A 16,589-nucleotide genomic window follows, 5' to 3' on the forward strand; every position below is an offset into this window, starting at 1 on the left:
CATATTCCCTCTGTTTTTATTTTTCTTATTTCTTCCAAAAATAGCATAACAATGTATTTTCAAATGAAATTTGATACAAGAAATCCAACAAAACTAGCTTTGATGCACACAAATTTCAAAGAAACATTTCTGTACTTCTAAAGAGTCATCATTTTTAGCTAGTTTCATGAGTACTAATTCTAGCAGACAAGAACATTTTATCTTAATTTCAGCAGCAGAACTGACATATTCTACTGCTTCAGTGAACATTACAGGTGTTCTCCTAGACAATAAAAAAAATAGGAGTCGTGAAGGAAAGAGTAGAACCCAATTACAGGGGGAAAGCAATACAACTAAAAACTCATATAATTTGAACATGTAAGTTTTAACAGAAATGTTCTCTTCTAGGTTTGCTATAACGTTTCAAAATACTCACGTACCATCATCATTTCATCTCTATGTCAAATCTATTAGCCAACAGCAGCCATCAGCTACTGTTAGCCCAAAATGGGAGAGGAAAAACATGAAGTATTCAGGCCTTCTCAGTAATGGGTGGCTACAAGCATATGGAAAGTCGAGCAAACACTGTACAGAAATCCCTATGCCAGCTCTAAGAGATTAACAAGCAGTTATGATGGTACTTAGGCACAGTTCTGCCTACTGGTATAATTTAATTGCATTCCCAAACAAAATATGTGGCTTTAATTTGGGGATTGTTACCCATAGGTACAAGAATGTGTATGCACATACACCAACCTCCCTTCCTGAGGGAACTGCTGGTATCCTCAAATATTACACAGGCTCCCCTTTTGGTTCATGATCCATTACATGACCATGTTTTTAATGCCATATGACTGCAATGAGGTCCCCATCACCACCAACAGCTCATCCTACTGCCAAGCCCATTTGGAATTCTATTAAACAAGAAAGAAAGGCATCCTAAGATCTATCTAGTAAGTTTCAAGAACCACTAAAACTATTGAAAAGTCAGGAGAGTCTTTAATACAATAAAAAAATGTTCAGTAATCCAACTTAAGCAGCTGTTACTGATAACCACACAGCCATATTTGGAAAACAAAGTAGAGATTTGAAGCATTAGAAATTGAGTACTTTCAGAGCAGTTTTGTACAGAACAAACTTATTTAATCTCAAAAGCACCATGAAGTGACACTACGTATCAGCAAGCAGGAAAAAAAAGAACATCATGGGATTTTACCATGTAAACTACACCATGAATACCTCTAAGGTAGATTTACAATGCAGGCTTGAGCACAGCACAGAGGTTCTCAAACTGACTCAGGTATTTTTTTTTGTTCTGCATGCAATGTAGACATACCCTCTATGCTGTATAGATCTTATGACTTAACTGAGCTCTGCAGAACACTATTTAGGCCCTCATTCTGCATTATCAAAGTCAATATTCTTCCATCAACTTCAGAAAGTGCAGGGTCAGGCTCATAATCACAAACGTACTTCTACAAACGAAACATTTCTTTCTAACAAAGTTATGTGAGTTCAAACACAGGTTTTGAGAGCATGCAGATTGCTTACAAATGCTTAAAAAGACTGGTTCAGAATCTTTCTTATATATACACACAGAAGTCCATCTGTCACAGACAGGCAATGTAACTCTGAATCATGAGCTTCCCCTAGGTTTTGGTAGTGTCCTGCACACGTCTGATAATTAAAAAATAAAAAATAAAAAAATAGTTGCCACCATGGATTTCTGATCATTCCAACTTGCACATGGATATGATCTCTTCTTGCTGCATCCAGTAAGTGAAGTTTCATGGTTGCTTCTCAAATGCAAATACCAAGTAAATACCTAAAGAGAAAATAGGAATATTTAAAGTTTCAGCTTTTTTGGTGACTCAACTAAGTTTTCAAAATGTAACCAGGTTGATATTATGCCCAAGTAACCTGTTAGCAATTATTGAAATTACAAAAGATTTTATGATTTTCCAGTGAGTAACTCTAGCATTCTACTCCAGCATAGTTTTACAGAAATCTACACAGTTTTGTACATAGTTTTCAGAAATGTGAATGAAATTCATAAATTACTGTGCCATTCTACATACAGTGAACATTCTTTAAACTTAATTCATATGACTTTTTATGTGCTAGTGACTCCTTCTTATATCCAGTAATAGACAATCAGGGTTAAAATTATTGACTTCATTTTTAATTGAAAAGCAAATAAACCCATGATACATATTATCAATTTTAGTCTTTTAAATTTTTATGGATAAAGATAAAATTATAGCATTTTTTCAAGTCCAGAACAGTATGATTCTATTAATGGATACTTGTACAGTCCATACCAGCACCCTTGGAAAATTCTTTGCTGGCGTATAATCAATGCCAGCTGTTCCTGTGCTCCATACCAGACAGACAGGTTAAACCACTTAGTTGAGACCACAGGTCTAATTAAACATTTACAGATTTCCACTTGAATTCAACTTTTATTTTAATGAAGGAGGTGCCATAGCTACTTGCAAATCTTTCAAGACAAGTTTATCAGACATTCCTCAGCAACAATGCAAAGTTCCATGTAAGAAACAAGCTGTGCTTATACTCTTTACAGAAGCTCAATACTCCAAATGTTTCTGGAAAAATAGACTACTTAGGAAACAGTAATCACTAAATTTTTAAAGGTATATATCTTTTTTTAGGTATAAAAAGGTATAAAATTATATAAAAAGCCCCTCAAGTAAATAATTGAGATAATACTTCTAGATTGCTGGAATTTATGTCTACCTTATAATTCATAGATTCAAAAATTAGATCATAATTTAAGAAAGCAGGGTGAAGATTTTTCTCACCTGTGAAGTAAACAGCATTTTTTGTTTTTAAACTACTAACACAACCAGTATAACGGCCTGCAAAAATGAAAATTCTGGTTGGCTGCACCTACGCATTTCCCTCCCAATTTCTTGCAATGTGCACACTACATAATCTACACACAGACATTCTGAATTACACAGATAACAGCATCTTAGTATATTTAGAATCTGGATTTTCTTCCATCACCAACAGGCTATTCTACACACTTTTCTAAGCAGTCATTTAGTCAATACTAAAATACTGTTTTCAAAACCATTACTTACTTGTTGCTTCCCATTCAGACTTACTCAAGGTTCCCTAGAAGGGGACAAAAAAAACCAAACCACAGTTTCAACAAAAAATAAGGAAACAATAAAACACTGATTTAGCTCCATCTTTCACTGACCAATATCTAACCACCCACCCTGACTGGCTATCCAGGGGCAAGAAAAGCATTACTGTAGACTACAGATATTTGTAACTCCACTAACTATGATGGTCTGGAACTGGAAGACCCGGATAATGGAACACACCTAAATTAAATAGGTACAGGAGAATGGGCCAACAGTCTGTTGGTCTGGATGCCTCTACAATGCAGAGCATGCCTCTGTCCATTACCACACACCAGCATGAGCTGACCTGGCTCCTGCTGCTGCCCAGACTGAGATGTGCAGCAGTCAGGAAAAGGCCCTACACACCATGGTGCTGCCACTTCCCTCAGGAACACTGCCTGCCTCCACCCAACAACACCCCATAGCCCACGGAAACTCTATTTGCAAGAGACTAAATCTCACTCTTACTCACACATTCTGGAAAAACAGCCTGTCTTCCAGCCCAAGAACCTCCCAGCTCAGCTGATCAGATGAAAGCACGGCAAGTTCACAAGCAAATAGCTTCTGCCATTTACCCCATCAATTAAGAAACATAAGGCAATAACAATAAGCTGATTTTCTGCTCTACCCACTCCATCCCCATCCAAGGAGTCCTCACTGGGGACATAATTTAATCTATATGCTACCCACTGACCAAACCTGACCAAATGGTTCACCTTTTAAAACAGCACTTGGCAACAGACATTTTTTGTCTCTCTTGTCATTCTCATCTTTTTAAGCCTATTTCTTAAATATGCTTAAAACAAATATTTTTCTTGTTAAAAACTTTTGAATTTCAAATGTGGAGAGCAGGTTTCTTTTCTCTCTTTATGCAGAATTTTTATATATGCAGTAAGTGGACCACATCTTCAAGAATCCATGAACAGTAGATGAATCAATGATTAAAAAAACCAAAAAACCCAAGCAACAAAACCAAGTGGAAACTTTAAGTTGATCACCTTCATATTGTACTGATGAAAATGGAAAGAATGATTTCAAATACAGTGTTATGAAGAAACCTTTGAAGTCTCCTATCAGAGGATTGGAACTAATGCTTTAAATCAGTATTGTGAAGATCCAGAATATAAGAAGATTCCTCAAATTAAGAATAGGTAGAAAGAACAGCTGTCAAGTAAGATGGAAAAATATCCTTTCCCTTCTCATTATTACAGATTTCTTAACAGCTACCAAATTAAGTGAATTAGATTCTTTGAGTATGGGATATAAACTAGATGATCCCTTCAGCCCTGCAGCTCTACAATTTTTAACATGCAAAGAGACACTCATACCAACTTCACTAGAGTTGAAATGAAGAAGACACCACAGAATGAAAGATCAGGACCTCAATTTTAAGACACCATTATCTCAAGTGAAGTATAAAGGAACTTACCAATGGTAACTTTGCCTTGCCATCTTTGATAAACTCTTTTGCATGCTCATAATCATCAGGTTTATCAGAAACAAGCCTGGAATCGCCAAGTGTAGAATATGGCTGGAGAACATAGAACAAAAACATTGAATAGTGAGATACATTAATCACATGAAGTAAAGGGTTTGTCACAACACAGTCCATGACAGAGGTCAGTAAGTCTTAAAAATATTTTAAATTTAGGTCTCTCCTTTATAACATTCTCAGGAACAGGTCTGATATTTCCTACTTACCAGAAAATCTGCCACCCAAGAATTATAAATGAAGTTTTATCCTTATGTCTCTAAAGCAGGGGAAACATAACCATGAACACTCTCCTTCATGTACAGCTCATTATGAGCATTACCCAGATATACCTTCTTTTAGAAGAGCACCTATACCAGCATCTCTTCAGCAGAAGTACTAAGAAATGGGCAACTACAATTTCAAGCAGAACAATTAAAATGCTTCAATAAGACACAAGCTGTAACAGAAGTATACAACAGGTTCTTCAAAACCAAGATGTACTTATTAAGGATCCCAGTCACTAGTGATCTGTGTAAATAAATTTGATCATAAAAATTCGGTCCTCAGTTTAAGTGGCCACTACCTTAAGACAACTTTCCTAAGAAGGAAGATGGTAAGTCAGAGGCTGTGTCTCTTCTCTGTGCCACTGCCAGTGTGAGCCCACACACAGCACCATCACTTTTAGAGTCAACAAGTACAGTCAAGTTGCAGGCTGTGACTCAGCTGAATAAGTCACCAATTACTTGATTTGAGAGTTTTCTGCTGAAGAATTCTACTATTTGAGGGAGGAGGGAAGCACAGAGAACTAAAAGTAAAACCAAAGCCTCAGAGGTAGCCTGGAAAAGCTTCTCTGAAGCTGCTAAAGTTATCGAGGATAAGAGCCTGAGGATAAAAAAACAAATGCAAAAACACTGGGCAAAATCATACACTCAGTTATAGTTAAGTACCATTTTCTTCTATGAACACAGACTGTCCTTTTACTCCTACAGAGATTCCTTTATTTATTTTCAGTCAATATTCCTTGCACAAAGATCCAGATTTCAGTCGCTCTGCTGAGGAAGAAATGGATTACAGCCACCACTATCTGACACTTGGTAGGATTCTTGGGCTTCTGTTTCCTACTTCACAAGAACTTGCCTCATTAGTGAAATATTATCTTCAAAATCTGAATCATCTATAGGGTGGGACCTCTGCTGGACCAAGAGAATAGTGTGAGGAGGAAGGACAGTGAGAGACAAAGTGTTACAAACAGACTACAATCCCACTTCCCCCTGCAGAGGAAGGGAGAGAAAGTAGAAAGGTCAGGAGTGAAAAAATGAAGCTGAGCCTGGGAACAAGCAGTGGGTGGGACAAAGGTTTTAGGTTTTCAGGTTTCTCACTCTTCACAATTTATTATTTTTTTTTTGCAATGAATTAAATTAATCTTCTCCAAGTTCAGTCTGCTTTGTCTGACAGTAATTGCTAAGCAATCTCCTTGAATTTATCTTGACCCACAAGGGTTTTTTTCTATTTTCTCCTCCCATTCTGTTGGGAAGAGAGAACGAGAACCGAGGTCAGTGGGTGTCTGACAGCCAGTCAAGGTCAACAACCAGAGGCACACTTTCAACCCCAGGAACTAAATACCTTCTTACTGGTAGCCTTTAATTAACTGCAAGATGTTCACAAAGGGAATTTCAATTACTGCACAAAAAAACCCCAAGATGTATAATGCCATTAAAATCAAACAAGTCAACTCCAAATTTACCTCCAAGGCCTGCATTCTCCTCAACAGCATTTTATGCTCCTCATTCTTAATTTTTTCTTCATAGAATTCCCGAAATGTCATTTTGTAGACTAATTTCATGCCATGCTTCTTTGCCATTCTGTCAAAATAATAAGCTTAATTAGGGAAGCCGCAAAATTATTGTAGCTTTATTTTCAAAGGAACAATTTTAAACTACAGTGACATCTTATGGTATTCACTAGGATTACTTTTTTACAACTTTTTTTCTTAGTAAAGACATTTAGATCAAACAAGCTGCAGTACCACCAGAAACTGCACTTTTTTTTCTTTTTTTTTTTAATTAGGACAACAAAAATCTACACAGAAGTAATTTACAAAAATTTTAATAGAAAAGGTCTCCTCTCCCAAAACACAGAAGTTCCATGCGGACTTCCAGGAAGACTACACTTTTCCCTGCAATATCTACCATGAATACTATAAATACTTCTACAGAACTTCTTTCTATTGTATTTAGTGGCTTACATCTCAATTCCATGTAGACATTGTGGGCATGCAACACTGAAGTTACAGATGTCAGTGACAGATCCTGTTACTTTTCACCAACAGCTACAAATTAAGCTCTTGAACAGACCTGAAGGGAAAACTTAATACTGTTTAACCATACTGAGTTTGTATGGCAGAAAAAACCCAGTATGGAAAGGTTTGTCTGTACCTCAGGATACAGCTGGGAAAACCAAATCTGAGGTCACAGAGAAGTAACAGCAAAATACATGCTTACAGATGAAGTTCATTTAGAGGAATAAAAAAAGTCACCATAGAAAAATCCTATGAACATCTAAGGAAAGATGAAGAAGACAAGAAAGAGGCACCATGATGAAGAAGATACACAAGAAAGCTTACTGAAAGACTAAAAAAGGGATAGAAATAAACCCCTCAAAAAGTTACAGTTAAAGAAGGAAAAGCTGACAGTTCTAAAGGTTTGCTGTCAGATCCAATGTATCAGATCAGATGTTCCTTGTGAGACATAGTTTAAGTCCTTACAGCTTCTGACCAGAGGACCTTCAACAGAGTTTAATGGACAGATTACAGTTGTGGATGGAAAGGCAAGAAATCTCTGTATTTGAAGCAACAACAAAAAATTAAGAACTGGAAAATATAGTAAGAAAGCCAAAACATAATTATCTGCAAGCATTATGCAAGGACACATCAACTAAATAAGTGTTTATTATGTTCCACAGCTTTTATTGTATAATGAATTTAAAACTTAACTTACTCTTCCAGTAAGGGAAAGTAAACCAAAAACTCAGGGACATCAACCACTTCTTCCAAGTGAAAATCATACTTGCAGCCAAATAAGGGATACTCTCCCTTCTTTTCAAATTTTACATTGTACACATCGTTCCCAAATGAATTTGTTTCTGAAGCTTCAAGTCTCTTTCTACAGAATGAGACATAAACAAACATTCATTGACCAGTATTTAACAAGCAGAGAAAACTACACATAGGAAGCCTGAAAGTAATACTTTGCTCCCAGTAATACTCAGTGATCTCTCTAGTTTCCCACTTCCCTTATCTCATAAAGCAATTAAACAATGAAATGAAGCAGCATACTGGGTTTTAACAGGTTATCATTCCCATACAACATACCAAGGACTAAGTGGACCTAGAAGTTGAACCTTAAGCCTGGACACACAGACAATCTATATGGACAAGACAGGCTTCTGGAAACAACCATAAAACCTTGACAGTTTTTCCCCAGGCTGTGGTCATTTTGACACTATTGAAGTCATGACAGAAGGATGAAGTGTATGAAGACCTATACTCTCTATCAGAAGAACCATGAGAAAGGAGACAAGGGTTAGTATTGCTTTACTATCAATTGAGTCAAGTTCATGAGTGAGATTTTTTTACTAGAATCCAAAATTGTTGCAGAAAAATTGCTTCTGTTTGTACGAACTTATTGGAGCACTGCAAGAACATCTATCACTTAACTATACTTCACAGAATTTTGGAAGACTAACAGGACATAAGAATACTTACACAAGTTCAAAGCTATTTGGAGTTGTGCCAATGAAATAACCTCCAGGAGAGAGGTTCCCACAAGCATTTTTAAGCATCATGTCAGCCTGCTCATACGTCTCAAATGAATAATGGTAAACAAATTGACAACTGCAAATGTCAAAGCGCATATCTGGATCACTGTACTTGGAAGACAAGAGATCCTGCAACAGATAAAAAAGAAAACTACAGAAACAAGCATAATTCACTTAAATCTTCTAACAAATGTTCTACTTCAGTAATTCTTTGAATTCTCTTAAGTTTGTCCTTTCAGCTCCAATTCCTTTACAAGTTCAGCAAAGACAAGATGAAAAAAAACAAGAGCAAGAAAAAGCTCTCCCCTACACAGAAAACCATACACAACATTTAGAAACAACAAGAATACACACACATTTCAGAGTTATAATATCCTCAATTTTTTTTCATGTTGTCAAGCAACACTGCTACACCTGAAAGACCAAAACCCAGGGTTAGTTAGCTTATAGTTTCCAGAAGTATTTTATTGCTGGGGTTTTATAACTGGCCACCATTTGGCTGGAAAAAGCTCTGTAATAAAATTAATCTGAGTTTACTAAGTCTCTATAATAAAAACTAAGCCATTAAACATGCACTTGAGAGGAGAAGGGGTTGTTTTAAATATGGTAGTTTGCCCTGCCCAACAAGTTGTATTGTCTGTATTCTCACCCATGTTCATCACCAATGTACTCCTCCCCATCCCAGACCAAGTAACTAAAATCTGAAGAACTTGGAGCTCTTGAAATTTGTCAGGTTAAAGCTTGCTTTGACCCTGTACTCAGCAGACATAGAGAAAGACATAGGAAAATGAGAAAAAGAGGTGGGCAGAATTAGATTTTGCAGGATATACAACATTCATGATAGAGATCAAAAATCAGGGAAATTAACTTTTGTTTGCAAGGACAGACAGAACAAAGCATGCAACAGAAAATGCATATGCATCTAAGACTGAGATGTAATAGCAACATGAAAATATCCCTTTCTTTCCTGGACAAGTCTCTCTCCTCTTCCCCCAAGTCAAGAGAGATGACATGAACCTGCAACAGACTGTTTCTCAGAAGAAGGAAAGGCAACCAAGAATTCAAGCAAACAGCCCTTCATGCAAGGCTGAGAACAGGTTCAGCTTTTCCACAGATATGCTGGAACCAGGTAGGTTCTGTCTCTCAGCCTCCACCAGCAGGGCACTCTCAGCCTGCACTTCTAGGAAGCAAAAGGTTCTGGTTAGAAGACTGTCTCCTAAGCCTCAGCCACGCATTCACCACTGCCTCCAGACAATCAAAGAAACCTGCTCTACCACACAAGTTTCAAAAGTACCTATTACAGTAACTAAAATATCACTAGAAAGAAAAAATTCCAAGTGTACAAGTCAAATCAGAAAAGGTCCTTTATTTACCCCAGCATTCACCAAAATAATTCCAACATCCCATGTTGTCTCACAGAACTCCAAAGCTGAACAGTCATTCTGTTCCCTGTGTCAAGTAAAAGATAGTGAAGCACCAGATTTACTATCTGGAAAAGACATTAAGGCTTCAGGAATGTTACACTATACAAGAGCAGCAAAATGCACCCAAGTACATCTTAAGCAATCTTCCAGTAACCCCTATGGCTGATTCTCCGAGCAGTACAATAATCCTACCTTAAAAATACATATACCCAAAATGTTACAGCACTACCATAAAGAACATTAAATCTCAAAAATATTACAAAGCACAGGAACTGTACCTTGGTACTATCTGCTTGTATGAATTCTGCATCAAAAATATGTTCATTGTACCGACATCGGGATTTCATTTCTTCATAGCGATGCTTGCATTGTTGCACAGAAATGTCAGCAATGTCTATATATGGAAAGACAATAAATATAATAAATGAAATTTTTAGAAGTGTGTACACTGCTCTGCAGACAAGAAAATTTGAATGATTACTGGAACACAGAAGGTAAAATATGGCAGGATAAAAAAAAAAACTATCTTCAGTTCCATTAAAACACCTCAGCTCCCAAGGATTCTTCATATTCTTAAAAATATAAAAGATGTTGAAATGCAATTATTTCTGTTACATCATGGGATTTTTTTAAAAAAAATTCTAAGACTGCTTCTTTTTCAGTTACTGAGCCTCTGAGAATATGCGATAAATTTACCTAAGAACTTTGTAAGTAAATTAATTGTGTTTGAACACTGTCTACTGAATAATGCAAGAAAGAACTGTAAAATGTGAAGTACCCAAAATAATTCCCCCTGAAAGAGTTTTAGATAACTTTAGTACCTAATTAAATTTGGAGTTAAGTAATATTTATTCTGATTATACCTGGAATACTTTTTTGAGAAAAGGGAAGATGGTATCATTCTCCCAACCTCTAAGCCAATTATTCAAACAAGATTTTTTTTTTAATCAGTTTTCAGCTCTTCCCCATTTCTGAGTCTGAAAATCTTTAGTTGATTGTAACACCCAAGACCATTTCTTCCCACAACATTAGGGGGTTTGTTTGGTTTTTTTTAAATGCAGCTCTCCTGTATGCATTTCAGAACAATTAAAAATACTATGGGAGACTAGATGTCGGAGAAAAGACAAAATAGAAAATGTTAGTCTTTTCCCCAGGGCCACATTTTGCCTAAGGCAACCTGTGGCAATATTGTTTTTCTTTAGTGATACTAGTTTTTATATAGGAGTTGAACTGAAAGCTAAATATTGATGATTCTTATATTTTTGCTGGCAATCAAGTCATATCTTCAGATTAAAAGACAAAATACAACTATTTGCACAAAAGGTGTTCAATTACATTCTTTGATTGATGGAAAAAAAATAATAAAATACTGGAGATGTACTTGGTTTCCCATAAAATCTGATGTACCTTCCCTAGAAAGCTATCATCTCTTCTTACCAGTACAGACGAGTTTTTTAATTCTGCCTTTCTTCCATTTCAGTAAGTCTCCACCTTTCCCACATCCTAGATCCAGAACAGTTATATCATTCTTCTTCTGTCGTACCCGGTCTATGAATTCACCTAAAAAAAATAAAAAACAGGAGCATATAAACACATCTCTGCACCTAATCTCTGCACTTGTATTGCACCTATAAGCCTAAAGAATCAAAAGGGGTTGAGAATTTTAAAACACCTCAGACCTTACTTTGCCTATAAATCTTCTTAATATTACAAACTTAAATCTATTTTCTTTCTAGAAGGATGAAAGGAAACTTTTAAAACTATGGAGAAGACAAGTATTTTCTGTGCTTAATATGCTCTGCATGTAACTTGACTGCGGCTCTGAACTGTTTCCCTGGCTAAGGCAAAACTGCACATGGCTGAACAGCCACCCTGTACATGAGGAGGGAAACAGGGTTCCCTTTCATTAGCATTATAATGAAGGCAGATGTTATTTGAAAGTATGGGAAAGCCTTTTGCAAAAAGAAAAAGCCAATTAAATGCATCAGCCATAACATCTCCTCCCAGTCACCTTATAAAAACGCATAATGTTTTTCACTCACTCTCCCAGGCCTTGCAATAACAGTAGCTACTCCTTTGCTTTCTACCCTATACACACCAGAGTAACATTTTTTCTTCTCTCTCCATGCTGTCTAGATTCTCTCTGCTCTGACTGATGTTGGCATATTATGTAAAACATATCAGTATGCTAGCAACTTTTCTTCACAGTAGGAGACATGAAATATGTTTTGATACAACTGCTATAAAGCCACACTGCTGAAATTCTTTTATGACAGAAAGGCTTCAACACAGGCTTCAGGAACAGCTTTATAGAAATCTAAATATTGCTTCTAACTGCTCTGATACAACACAACAAAAAGCAGCATGCTAAGACAAATGGTGCCAACATCTCCTGGCACAGATCCCTCTTCATGAACCTGTGGTGCTGTGCTGATGATTCTTTTCTTTGTTGGCAGATATCTGACGGCTTTGCTTCCTCAATTTGGAATTAATTTGTGGAACAGCAGACTTTGCCTTTAAATAAAAACCTGCTGATTCTTAAAGAACATCCTTTAGCTTTCCATCTTTTCAACCACTGACTATGGGTAATACAGAAAATACTTATGTGTTCAAGCTTCTTACAGAATGGCTTAACCAGCATCTAAGCAGAGACTGCTTTGGGAAAATGCATAAGAAATTATTTGGGATAGATTAAGCTGTTCTTCTTTGAATCTAACACTTGAATTCTCTATGATTTAAAGCTCTACTTTTCTCTTTAAAAATGTCATGGAGAAAAACAGTTTCCAGTATAAACTTTTTAAGTCAGTTGATCTTTAAAACTTAAGCATACTCTTGGTACTCCAACAATACAAAACATTATCACAGAGATTCAAATTAAATATAAATATAGAAATTTTATTGCAGTTGAAAAACTTACTACGTATTATGAGACAAAGTGTCATGCTCAACATCAGAAAACAGAAAAAAATATATGTTTTGATACAAAAATGAGTTACATTTTAATCAAGTCTGAGCAATCAGTTAAGGAAACTTACCAATGAGGACACTCTTTGTCCAATTATTAAAGTTTCGGAGGTAGAATATGCGAGACTGGCTACGTTTTTCCAATCCAACTTCTTGAAGTTCATTATAATGTGCAGCTACAGCTTGCCCATGGCCAATCACATGCTGCAGAAAGGAAATCACACAACAGAAGGAACAGACTTAAGCAGTGAATTATTTTTATTACTTTGTCATTTAATCAAAAGACAGATGTGTTCACTTCATGGATTTAAGAAAGCAAACAAGGAATACTATGAAGAACACCATCATTATAAAGAGATTTCCCATATCTGTCCTGGCACTGATATCAGTACTTCAATTATCACAGCAACACTCACAAATTTAATCCCTTTTTCAGTTAATTCAAGCAATTTTTGGATGATAGATATTGCCCAGCATCTTTCCTTCACAGAAATACTTAACTTTCAGTTCTCTAATACTCTCAATCACTCTCAAAGAACATATTTCACTCTTCTTAAGTCTGGGACAGAAGAAGAGGATGTTTCTTCTCAAGGAACTTTAAGCCTCTTCAAAGAGCCTGTTTCAGAAATTCTGTGTTTTCATCTGACAGAAACATATAAACTGCCAATTTAACCAAAATGCCAATTGGCTGATGTCACATTAGTGACCCCATGGCCAGAGCTTTAAGCAGACCATGAAAAAGGAATGAGAGGAATAATTTGACAACATATTCCATCTAATGCGTAAGAGTTAGCTGCAGAAATGTCTCTGATTTAGCCTTAACTCAAAATACTCCAGATTTCTGTCCAGCCTTAGCTTTAAGTACTACAAGACACTCCTCAGCCCTGTTACACAAAGAAACAGTCTACATCCAGATATTATGCTCCCAACATTTCTTCAACTTAAAAATATTCTTCAACTATATACATGAAAATAAATTATAAATAAAATCCAAAGTAACAGAACAGAAACAACCAGCATGGACTCTGTGAGGTAGAAAAAGCATTTGAAACAACAGCACAAACCAGAATGAAGCCATTAAAAACATTCCTAGCAGTTCACTACAGCTGTAAATATCTCTGCACCTTACCATTCAAATAGCAGTTCCCCAAGGGAAAATAAAGTTTGGCTGATATATGTGAATACATGAATTCTTCAGTGTTTCATATACTTTTGGTAACATTCAGAATGAACACAGCCTTACTTGTCTGAAATCTCTATAACCTCATCATCTGTTTATTACCACACTGGGCTGACTGATAATAACAAATATTTTGATGACTTCTATTCTTTTTCAGGGTAAGAACAGATGGCTCCCTGAAGGGCCACTGAAGGTGACAGAAGCTACTAGAACAGCTGACTCAGACAAGTGTGGACATACTCATACAAACCATTAACACATCTCAGCTGCGAACAGCCATCAGCAACAACATCTAGACAGTGGCAGCTATGTTCAGGCATGTCTCTGCACCCTTGAGCTACAGAAATCCAATCTAGTTCTTGTTCATGTAAGCCTTATTTCCCCTTATTAAAAGGATTAAAAGGTTAGTAATGTTTCAACCACAACAAGAGGCACCCTTTATTTTGCCAGACTGATAAACCATATTAACATCCTGGGAAAATTCTTGGCAGAGAAGCAAAACATTAGGTCAGACACTTTCAAATTATATTTAAATATCCCAAAAGGATTAACTAGACTGGATATTGAAGCATCAACTTCTACAAGCTCATAAATAATAAAGGACAACATTATGTAAAACATTACCCTTTTCACCCTCCCAGGTGGGCATATATAAGGACATACATTTTCTGCTGCTTTTGTAGCCTTAAAATATAAAAAAACACCTGTAAGTATTTTACTGCTTCACTTTGCCAACAAATCATACTGAAATTATATCACAGAGAATGCAGTCTGTAGAGTTCTGCAAACTATACAGTAAGTTTACTTATACCAAAGGCATAAAAGGACAAAATTACCTTATGGAAGAACTACCCAAGCACAGGTAACTATACTAACATACAGATAAACAACATATGTGAGATCTGAATTCAAGATATGGAACCTGGACTAATCCCAGTAAACACTACACTACCAGACTGCTACCACATGGATGATGGAAGTCTTAGAATTAGACTAAGTATGTGCTGAGTTCTCACTGCCAGCCCTCTTCCTCCTCCTCTGTGAAGCCCAACATCGCTTGTACACCTGTTATTTCCCTAGGAAACATTTCCATACTTGGTGTTTCATGCTGGCTCAGACATGTCTAGTATAAATATTTTCAACCTTTTCTTGAGGCTTTGAAACAAGGATTTGAAAACAGCTCAAAATAAATGATACTCACTACTTTCTTAGAAGGTTCATCTTCAGAATCTAAATTCTTCCTTTTTGCTCTGCACTCCTGATTACCACTATCAACTTCTTTTTCATTTTCAGTGGACTGCTCTGTACCTGAAGCAGAACTATTGTCTTCACACCCGACACCTGAAGCTGACTCTGAAGCATGAGGTGTTTTCTCCACTTCTCCATCCAAACTCTTCTCTACTTGCTGTTCTTCTGTCTTGGTTACTTCAGCCATTTTGACTGGTCCACTGATCAGAATGGAAATCTAGAGGGAAAATAAACAAACCACCAAGAAGTTTCAGTGCTGAATTTCACTAACTCGTGGTTACAATCCTGACTTTCACACATAACATTGGCATTTCACCCTAGGCAACACACAGACTCCAAATTTGAAGAGCTGTTTAATAAAAACAGCTCAATAAAATATGTGGAACTTAAAAGTACTCACTAAATAAGTTTAAATTAAGATAAATTGTTACTTTTCATTTTAGAGTCATTCTTACGTATCATTATTGACTCAACTGCCAAATGTTATAGGTTTTTTTCTTTTCCTTCCCATAAAAAGTAACCTAAAAATCAATTTGTTTAGAAACACAAACAGACAGGTTCTCTCAAATTAGTAAATTTGTTATTTAAACTGATATGCTTTGATATGGATGTCTTCAAATAAAAGATCAAGATGCATTTTTATGAGCAAATTTTCTTACCAGTCATGGATTTTCCAGTTTGCCAAGAATATCCACTACTCTCTAAGCTTAATTAATATGTGGAATATTCAGCTGCACTGCATTTCCACATCTCCACCTCACAAATGTCTACACAGGCTGCAGGACTGCAAACTGCCACAAAGCTCATTTGGTCTCCAGCACATCCCAGCCTTCTTTACACCACCACGGGGAAGCAGAGCGCCTACTTTTCAACAAGTCATGGGAGAGGGCAATTTGGAAACTCCTTTTCTGAAACGGTGGCCTAAATCAGCCAAAAAATTTAAAATATCGTATTCAAATCCACCGTATCCAGGCTCACCTCCTAATGAGGGCCAGAATACATCCACTGAGTGGGCCACTACACAGAGGCACCAGAGCAGCTGTCCTCAAAACAAATGGCCTCAAATTACGACTTATAAAAATAATTCTTCCACTACTGCGCAGCACCTGACTTGGTTTGCAAAGCAGCAGCAGTCCTTTATCCTCACCCGGCTACTCCAAACAAACGTTTTAAAGGCCTAAACTGTGAAATGATTAGACTTTCACAACTAGCGATGGCAACTGAGGGCACAGAGGAAGCAGTAGTTCCTTCAGCCGGAGAGCAAAACGCCTAGAGTGATGTGGGAATGGCCCCGCCAGCCTCGGGACGCTCCCACCCCCTCCTTTCTTCCTTTCCTCCTTCCCTTCCCC

At 36.7% G+C, this 16,589-nt stretch overlaps 1 protein-coding gene across 5 annotated transcripts in view; it reads right to left on the reverse strand.

Annotated features, from left to right (window-relative positions):
* The window catches only part of RNMT (RNA guanine-7 methyltransferase), a 16,869-nt gene continuing 280 nt past the window's right edge, over positions 1-16,589 (reverse strand). Inside the window, exons 2-11 of one of the 5 annotated variants that reach the window (XM_015617165.3) lie at positions 15,194-15,457; positions 12,884-13,016; positions 11,286-11,408; positions 10,127-10,242; positions 8,372-8,553; positions 7,605-7,769; positions 6,353-6,470; positions 4,564-4,665; positions 3,087-3,120; positions 1-1,804 (exon numbers count right to left, since the gene is read on the reverse strand). In XM_015617165.3, the coding sequence (XP_015472651.1) occupies positions 1,767-1,804; positions 3,087-3,120; positions 4,564-4,665; positions 6,353-6,470; positions 7,605-7,769; positions 8,372-8,553; positions 10,127-10,242; positions 11,286-11,408; positions 12,884-13,016; positions 15,194-15,427 (1,245 nt within the window). In that variant the 5' untranslated portion in view covers positions 15,428-15,457 and the 3' untranslated portion in view covers positions 1-1,766. Of the gene's footprint in view, positions 1,805-3,086; positions 3,121-4,563; positions 4,666-6,352; positions 6,471-7,604; positions 7,770-8,371; positions 8,554-10,126; positions 10,243-11,285; positions 11,409-12,883; positions 13,017-15,193; positions 15,458-15,899; positions 16,412-16,589 lie in introns of those variants that run through there. The other 4 variants (XM_033512200.1, XM_033512199.1, XM_015617167.2 and 1 more) reach the window with 4 other exon arrangements.

This window comes from Parus major, chromosome 2 (genome assembly GCF_001522545.3).
Source record: "Parus major isolate Abel chromosome 2, Parus_major1.1, whole genome shotgun sequence".
Taxonomy (NCBI): domain Eukaryota; kingdom Metazoa; phylum Chordata; class Aves; order Passeriformes; family Paridae; genus Parus; species Parus major.